Source organism: Coregonus lavaretus, assembly GCF_964263955.1.
Source record: "Coregonus lavaretus genome assembly, chromosome: 25".
Lineage (NCBI taxonomy): Eukaryota > Metazoa > Chordata > Actinopteri > Salmoniformes > Salmonidae > Coregonus > Coregonus lavaretus.
The window spans coordinates 29,892,536-29,902,111 of NC_140012.1; the positions used below are offsets into that span (position 1 = coordinate 29,892,536).

Here is a 9,576-nt window from a genome sequence, read left to right on the forward strand (position 1 = left end):
TCCTTGGTGAGATCAAACAGGCTGAGGGATACAAATGTAACAATTTCGCCGGTTAAAACTTAACCATGAATAGTTGAGCATTAGAAACAATTTAACAGACGAAGCCTTACAAATTACATATATTTTTTAAGTTTCTGTATTTATTTATTTATTTTAATTTGGGGGGAGGGGGGCAGGCTTGCTTATTGCTATTGGTCAATGGTGCCATTTTTTTCTGACTCAGTGGTGTTTCCTGATGTCATGCTGCTCACGAGTAGGAGGCTGAGCTTTTTTTGAGGAGGTTGAGTGCGAACTAAAACGGTGGAAAAGATTCAGGAAAGGAACTTAAAATCATACGGGGTGGAAACATTTTCTCCTGTAGGATTTATTGTTTATTTCTGTACAGTGGGGAATTGACATCAAGGTGTCTGCATCGTCTTTAAAGAAAGGCTACACTTTTTCCAGCCATGGAAACACTACAGAAGATAAGGGACAGTTCTTGTGAAATTAGCGTTGATGTCAGATTTATGAAACGAATAGTTTGGCGAAACTTGGATTAATTGGTCTCTGGGCGGTTCCATTGGCGATACCACAAGGCGATGCCTCCCCAGGGCGATGGAGAATATAAACCTGTAGCAGTGTCGGCGGCGGTCCCACCGGTTCCCCCTCGGAGGGTTCGGAGCAGAGAGTCGTGTTTGGGCTCCAAGTGTCGTTCCGGTGGCGTAGAGCGCAAAGTGAAGTGTGTGCTTGTCGGTGACGGGGCAGTTGGGAAAACGAGCTTGATTGTCAGCTACACCACAAATGGATATCCAACTGAATATGTCCCAACTGCTTTTGATAATTTTGCAGGTAACTTGACAAATATGTCCCTTTATAAATCGGCTATTAGGACTTATTATGGTATTTTTGGGCTATGCAAGTTCTCGTTTTTATCGGGCGTTAACGGCACATTTATGTGAATTCATGAGTAGCCTACACTGAGTGTACAAAACATTAGGAACACCTTCCTAATATTGAGTTGCACCGATTTTTGCCCTCAGAACAGCGTTCCACAGGGATGCTGGCCCATGTTGACTCCAATGCTTCCCACAGTTGTGTCAAGTTGGCTGGATGTCCTTCTGGTGGTAGACCATTCTTATACACACAAAAATAGTTGAGCGTGAAAAACCCAGCAGCAACTTGCAGTTCTTGACACACTCAAACCGGTGCGCCTGGCACATACTACCATACCCAGTTAAAAGGCACTTAAATATTTTGTCCTTCTCATTCATCCTCTGAATGGCAAACATATACAATGTCTCAAGGCTTAAAAATCCTTCTTTAACCTGTCTCCTCCTCTTCATCTACACTGATTGAAGTGGGTTTAACAGGTGACATCAATAAGGGATCATAGCTTTCACCCGGATTCACCTGGTCAGTCTTTCATTGAAAGAGAAGGTGTTCCTAATATTTTGTACACTCAGTGTATATTTTGAACTCAGACTGACAAAACATTACTATTCAGCTTTAGTAAAAATATTGCCTACTGTCTGCAACACATTGGCAACAGGAAGACTATGGTAATTGTTATACTCAATATTTTTGTCCATAATGACACTATTCTGTCTGTAACAGTATATAATGGCATTTTGGTTACTAATTTCTCCTTTGTTATATTGGCTGATTAAATGTATAATTGTTGTTTTTTCAGCGGTCGTTGCAGTTGATGGCAAGCCAGTAAAACTGCAGCTTTGTGACACAGCTGGCCAGGTTTGTAATTGAAATACACCTGTATGACAGTTTGATATGATCTTTACTATCCTGGAAGTGTGAAGGATTGGTTAAAAACAAACAAGTTGGCCATTTTGCTGTTCCTAGAATTTCTCCAACTTGTTCTAAGCCCTATGCATTACTAGGCTAGTAGATGTACAGAATAGGGTCAAATGGTCTACTACATTTACATTACATTTTAGATTTTAGTCATTTAGCAGACGCTCTTATCCAGAGCGACTTACAGTTAGTGAGTGCATACATTATTATTATTATTATTATTATTATAATTTTTTTTTTTTCATACCCCCCCCCGTGGGAATGTAGGGGAGTGAAGTGATCTGTTTAAATGTATGTGCTCCAGCAGGGTTTTTGTCCAGTCGTGAGTCTGCACTAAAAATGAGGTTACTCAGATAAATGCTGTCTCCCCCTCATGGGAGGGGGTAACCGGCTTGGGGGGATTACAGATAGGAAACCTTATAATTGTAATGAATTGAATTTGAGCCTGGAAAGGAAACGTAAGCTTCGGCACAGCTGGGGCTGGTCAGAGGAAATGCGAGATGGGTCTGTTTCTGAGGAGTAGAGCAGGCTGGAGAGAGTCAACAGTGGAAAACAGACCAAGAGAGATCCAGAGCGGTTCTGTCTAGACACAGAGAGAGAGAGAGTCCCTGGCTGGAGCTCTGGGTTCATAGGGTTCTGCTTCGTGTCTTTGCAGAGAGGCTCTGAGAGGATGGGCTTTTCATTAGACACCAAGACAATGCAAGCAATATAGTAGTTATAACTTAGTTAGGGCTATTACATAGTTAAACTTAGCTTACATTGAAAAATGCGCTTGCATACCATGAATAATTTGCTTTCATGTAACAGCCCAAAATAATTGTGAAAGCACATGCCCCATCTAGCCCCCCCCCAACCCCCCCCACCAACTCCATGATGTGCTGCAAATGTGAGATAATGGTTGAGCCGATTAATCCAAATAATATTAATTAGCTTTTCAAAGCTCAATGTCACCAGCTCCCCTGGGCGTAATGGAGTCCATGTATTTAGCATACTAAGCATGCAGAAGACTGCCTGAATACCAACCACAGGGTCCCTCACTGTTAATGTTGTTGACCTCATTGGGTTCCTGATACCTGTAATTAACTCCCAGCCAATCAAAAATGACCTGGAGACCCTTTGCTGCTACCTTCTGAGGATGGAAATTATTAAAATTAAAAAACTATTAAAATCTCTTCCAGGAAGCAATGGGTACACACAAGCTGGGTGTATCAGAGAAACGGATGAAAGAGAGAGAGAGCGTGGAACGCACGCTTTGGCAATAAACAGCTAAATATAATCTCAGTGGAATGCCATGGTTATCTTTCCTCCAGTTGAAATCACAGTAGAACTAGATGTTTTGGAGATATGCAAATGTAATCTGAATGTTGCGTAATAAGTTTGCCAGATAAAAGGACTAAACACACATTAGTGAAGATAAGCACCCATATTGGCCTCAGTGCAATGGCCCATGGGTTAAATGCTTACTGCTGTAAATCCCCTGCAAAGCTGAGCTGCCACTAATACATGATATAAATGATGTCACTGCTCCACTCAGGGGCTCATTAGCTGGTGAAAATTACATGGCCCTATACTTATACTTACAGAGTTTGGCAGCAGGGTAGTGGTTGGCTGTGCCAACTGCAAATCATAAACGTTTTGCTCCTCTACCCTCTCAACAGCCTCATCACACTTTGTCTCTTTCACATAATTTACCTCCATGATCTTCATCACAAATTCCTTTTGGTAGTCAGACAAAGTGTGGACTATGGGGCATGTAATTATTTGCATCTATAATAGACATGTTCTAGCAATTTAACATTTCTCGCTCTCTTCTCCAATTTAGCTATTGGCATTTTTTTAAATTTAGCATTCAAGATATGCTGGTCGGAATAAACAGTGCCTTCAACAATACATTACGCAATGGCATGTCAGTCACCAACATTGGAGGAGATTAAAATCAACTGTAGGCTACGCTGAAAGTGTTGTCCCTAATCAGAAACACTATGGCATGTAACCAGAACACTTTGTCACTCTAACAGAAACTGATAGAGGTGTCATGTGTTGTCAGGCTATGGACACGGATTGTGTGTTCCTGCCTGCCAGAGACACTACGTCATGAGGCAGAGGCGCCACTAGTTACAGCCATGCACATGTTAGCCAATGAGGGCAGGATTTTCCTTCTCTTAGTTATGGCTATGCCCTTTCCATCCCTGCACTCAAAGACCTTTTCACAAGGAGGAATATTGTGTTGAGCATGGCCATTCTTGGTTCTACTAGTCGTGTCATGAACCCCCTTCTCCTCTCCTCTCCTCTCCTCTCCTCTCCTCTCCTCTCCTCTCCTCTCCTCTCCTCTCCTCTCCTCTCCTCTCCTCTCCTCTCCTCTCCTCTCCTCTCCTCTCCTCTCCTCTCCTCTCCTCTCCTCTCCTCTCCTCTCCTCTCCTCTCCTCTCCTCTCCTCATCTCCCTGCAGGATGAGTTTGACAAACTGCGTCCGCTCTGCTACACCAACGCAGACATCTTCCTGCTGTGCTTCAGCGTCGTCAGCCCCTCTTCTTTCCAGAATGTGACAGAGAAATGGGTGCCGGAGATTCGCCGGCACTGCCCGCAGGCGCCGGTGGTTCTGGTGGGCACCCAGTCAGACCTGCGGGAGGACGTCAAGGTTCTGATCGAGCTGGCCAAGTACAAAGAGAGGCCAGTGGAGCCCCAGGAGGCCCAGCAGTGTGCCGAGGACATGAGGGCTGTGTCATACATGGAGTGCTCCTCACTCACCCAGAAGAATCTCAAAGAGGTGTTTGACGCAGCCATCGTGGCCAGCATCCAGCACTCTGACAGTCGGCAGCAGCATCGACTGAAAAAACGGACTCCAGACAAGATGAAGAAGCTTTCTAGGTCGTGGTGGAAGAAGTACTGTTGTGTGGCCTAGCCTCTGTCTGACACGTGGGTGCCAATTTTGTTTCCATGTCAGCACGCTAAAAGACTTCAGGGGCAGTAAGGAAAACAGCCACCGGAATATGGGCGAAGGTCTGGTCTGGAGTATCTGAGATATGTGAAGGTTAGGCCTCAATGACCCCATGCTATTTTTGCTTTACCAACGTGAGCTGCAATGGAGACAGAGCTAACTTCCCTCGAAGTGCGGTTTGATAAGACAACTCATTGACTTCCCCTATCTTATATCCATGATCCTGAAGGACACACAGCTTCCGATAGACAACTGTGAAAGATCAAACCCTCTTGATAACTAGGAGGGTCTATGTTGTTATATTGTTGTTTTATTGACATGGTTTACTCTGACCTTTCCCATGGTAAGTGTATGTAAACTCAGATTAATTTAGCATATGACATTGAGTCAACTTCCCGACGTGGGATTTACCATCCCTTTGATTTAGTAGTCCCTATGTTAAAAGAAAAATGCATTGCCGTAATCAGATAATTCGAGGAAAGTACTGTGTAACATTCATTGTTTTCATTCTTGTTCTTTCAGCCCATATTTGAGAGCCTTGTTTAGCTTGTTGTCTAATGTACAAACCGCTCAGAAACACTGAAAAATGGAGCCCTGCCTATGTTTTTCGAATTTCTAACTGGTATTTACATTAGGACATGGGTTCTGTCCAAGCTCACATGAGGGTCACAGTCTCTAGCTATGTGCTGGAATTCTAACTGGACCTGTTGAGCTTTGGTTCACTTGACCATAACACCACCTGAGGAGTCGTAAACAAACACTGTCATGGCAACTGTTTGATTTATGTGTCGGAAGGTATGTTTTGGTCTACCGTGAGGAGGGGACAAATTGTGTTTTTTAATGTTTATTCTAGGAGTTTAAAAGTGGAAGAGCAATATTTTATTTTAAATTACATACAGTATGTCAACCCATACAACTTGTTTATCTGTCAGTCGTTTACCATCCATGTTGTACACAACAACACAATATATGTGAGTCAACATTTCTTTGTTGTTAAATTCTTGGAAGTCTTTTGAACTTTTACCATTCAAGAGTCACACAAATTATGTACTAATACTCTTCTGGGTTGTTTCTTAGTTTTTAAGTGCATTGTTAAGCATTATATTATAGCAATGAATGATTATTATTCTCTCCAAAAATGTCAACATATTTCAAAGCAATATATCTTAACTGTGAATCATGAATTATATGTATATTCACTGTAATCTTTTTTTACTGTATGAATGCCCAACTGAGAACTGTACAGCAACCAGACGTGTAGACTATAGTGCATAATGAATTGTATATGAAGAGGCAGTTTGGACATATAGATTACACTGCCTAAAGAACAGGTCTAATGGACAACACATTTAGTGTGTACACAGTATCCCTGTTGTTATCAGTTTACTGCCCATCCCACTATTCTGCACAGTTTCCATTACTCTGGGGCTTTACAATGTCTGCTGTGGTATCATGTTTGATTTAAATCATGATAGCAAAAATATTATATCTGATTGAATGGGCCTAATGGCCTATGTAATGCTCTTTTTGTTTGGGCATGTGTGCATTGGAATCATGATAGCATGTAGAAGCCGAGCTGTGCTTAGTGAAGGGTTAAATATGAAAATAGGTCATGGATCAAACTATTGGACACTCCTGGTTACCAGATTCTCTTGGTTACCAGATTCCCAGGAAGTTCAGACAATTTGGAGAGAACAGGGTGATATCAGCAAAAGAATACAAACCTGGGTATTCAGATTTCCTTAGATAAAACACCACAGGCAGAAACATCCCCAGACGACTTGGCCAAAATAATACAGAGATAATACAGGACTGACTGCAGCTGAGTCAATGTTAACGGATCTTAACTACCAAACTCTGTTAGCTGTTATTAATGACTATGAGCCAATCAAGTAATTTAGTATCTTTCTGCTACCATTACCCTGGAGGAAGTGTGTGTACTGTCCCGAGTAAGCTTAACAGCACCATCATCTTGGAACTGTTTGAAAAAAGTTTGTCAATACCTATATTCCATATCACTGGGATGTGTATGGGATGTCTGTCTCTGTAAATACCGTGTTCTGATTTGGGTAGGCCCATAGAGATTACATTATTTGAATTTCAAAATGTTAACTGTCACTTCTTTCAGTGATATTGTGTTTCATGCATTGTAACTCAAGCCTTGTAATAGCTCTTCCAGTAGAATGCCAAACTAAACCTTGGGGTAAACGATACAGTTACCTGTATGATCACGTTAACCTCCTTAGATGACCTGGATGTGTCACCTGTGGATGTGTGATGGACCTCTGAAAGTGAATTATGATGGAAGACAGAGAGAGAATGGAGAAGTTTCACTGGATCACTCTTAGTAGACCATGTTGCATCAACAGTCAGTTAAATGTTTATCATCACATACACCATGACTATACATAAATAATAATGTACAGCAATTTATCTCCTCATTATGAAATACTAGTTATTCCTTGAAAAGGAAAAGACAGGGAGATGGGTGAAATTGAAATGTGACATAAATGCTTTAAATAGGATGGGTCTTTGGATGTGATGTGGGTAAGTGGTAAGTGTTTGTGGACAGTGGTGCACATACCTTTGGACAGGTGTCTTTTCTGGGTCATTTTGAATGTTGGGTTCTTCATAGCGACATAGAATTTTAAAACTTCTTCCAATGACCAGTTTCTCAGTATTGCGTGGATTATTTTCTCAGCACAAATGCATTTAACAAAGATGCATTTATTCAAATGAGTATATTTGTTACCGTGCACATCACATGGTGTACTATATATACTTTTGTGTTTCCAAGCTATGACTTCCAGCAAGCATGGAGGTTCCATGATCTCTGTTTAGGGCTCTGTGGGGGATAATAACAGCTCACATTCAGTGTAATATCAGAACAAATATCTGTTTGTCTGTAGTTTGATACCTTTGGAAAATAAAGAATATTTGGTATACATGCTGGATTTTGTGTTTGTTACATTGGAATGGATTTGTTGGGGTTTTGTGTCTCTGAAACGATTTTCATATGTGATATTTGTAATTACTTATTTATTACAACTTAATGTTTGATTGATTAAACAACTATGGCTCAATACTGTATAATGTAATGATGTCAACTGTATTAACAGAATCCAAATACAGTTGTGGGTCAATATTGTAAAAATGTACTTGAACAGGGAGAGTTTATGCAGTTGAAATTGAAATATGAAGAGAAAAGTTGATATGGAAAGCCCCTTATGCTTTCACTTGCAGTCACAACTCTATGAGCCTTTAGGCCAATTCATCTGGAGTCTTTACCAATCACTCAAGGCTGACAGTCTGCTCTTGTCTCTGAGCCAGCAGCTGGTCCTGCTTAATGACTGACATTTTCAGGTCCCTTTTCTGTGATTGTTTCATATTGCAATGATGTGTGTGTTGGTGGTGCAATGTGTAGAGGTCTTGCTCAACCATACAGACCCACATGACAAATAACCGCCTAAACTGAGACCAGAATAAATGTGAGAGATGTCTAGATGGTACAGGTCAGGGCTGGCCCGCTCATTAGGCAGGATTAGGTGGCTGCCTATGGCGGCAGATTGACGAGGGCAGCATTTTCTAAACTAAACTGACTAGGGCGGCATTTTCTAAGCTAAACTGACCAGGGCGGCATTTTCTAAGCTAAACTGACCAAGACGCACCTCCAACAACACATAAAACCTCACATAATTCTGCCCCAAAACAATGACAATTTCTCTCAACCAGTGACATATGGGCTTTTTAGGTGAGCGCTGGTGCCACCCTGTGATGCAATGAGACGGAAACTTTTTACATCAGGTTTCTCCGATCAAATAGCCTTACCTAAATGGCGCCCAATCAAATAAAAATGTGCTGACATGTTAACAAACAACATATCCTAATAACAGGACAGGTCAAAGTAAAATTGACAATATGGAATGGACAATCAGGCTACTCACAACTGCTGTCCAGGAGTTTCATCCCGTGGGCTAAATTGTCATGATCAGTGGTTTCAAGTTTGTATCTAAAATGTAAAAATGTAAAAATATCCTTACATTTTTTACGAACTGATCATAGCAAAAAAATAAAATACTTATGCATTTCCTGCTGTGTAAACACATTGCAAATAGGTTCAGGATAACTCCTCCTGATAAAGTTGGGTAGCTGATATTCAGAGCTTAAATATCCAAATTGATTAGTCACAGGAATCAGGACTAATAAAGCCAATGCTACGGCCTGTTTTACAAACGGTGGCCCTACCATATAGATGGGCATTCATCAAATTCCATTGTGGGGGGTGACATAGTAGGCTACACCCCAGTAAGCATGGGCCGACGTCTTTCAGACATCTTATTTTCGTCATGTCCGGACCGGCAGTCTTTTTTGGTGTTTTACAAATGGTAGGCCTACCACATACAGTGGGGAGAACAAGTATTTGATACACTGCCAATTTTGCAGGTTTTCCTACATGTAGAGGTCTGTAATTTTTATCATAGGTACACTTCAACTGTGAGAGACGGAATCTAAAACAAAAATCATTTTTAAGTAATTAATTTGGATTTTATTGCATGACATAAGTATTTGATCACCTACCAACCAGTAAGAATTCCGGCTCTCACAAACCTGTTAGTTTTTCTTTAAGAAGCCCTCCTGTTCTCCACTTATTACCTGTATTAACTGCACCTGTTTGAACTCGTTACCTTTATAAAAGACACCTGTCCACACACTCAATCAAACAGACTCCAACCTCTCCACAATGGCCAAGACCAGAGAGCTGTGTAAGGACATCAGGGAAAAAAGTGTAGACCTGCACAAGGCTGGGATGGGCTACAGGACAATAGGCAAGCAGCTTGGTGAGAAGGCAAC

General features: G+C 41.4%; 1 protein-coding gene across 1 annotated transcript; it reads left to right on the forward strand.

Moving 5' to 3' along the window:
• The first annotated feature begins 216 nt into the window (after positions 1-216).
• On the forward strand, positions 217-5,710 carry rhoua (ras homolog family member Ua). The gene is made up of 3 exons (XM_084142293.1): positions 217-828; positions 1,670-1,728; positions 4,237-5,710. The coding sequence occupies exons 1-3, from the start codon at positions 579-581 to the stop codon at positions 4,687-4,689; spliced, it is 762 nt and encodes a 253-aa protein (XP_083998419.1). The 5' UTR covers positions 217-578; the 3' UTR covers positions 4,690-5,710.
• The last annotated feature ends 3,866 nt before the right edge of the window (positions 5,711-9,576 follow it).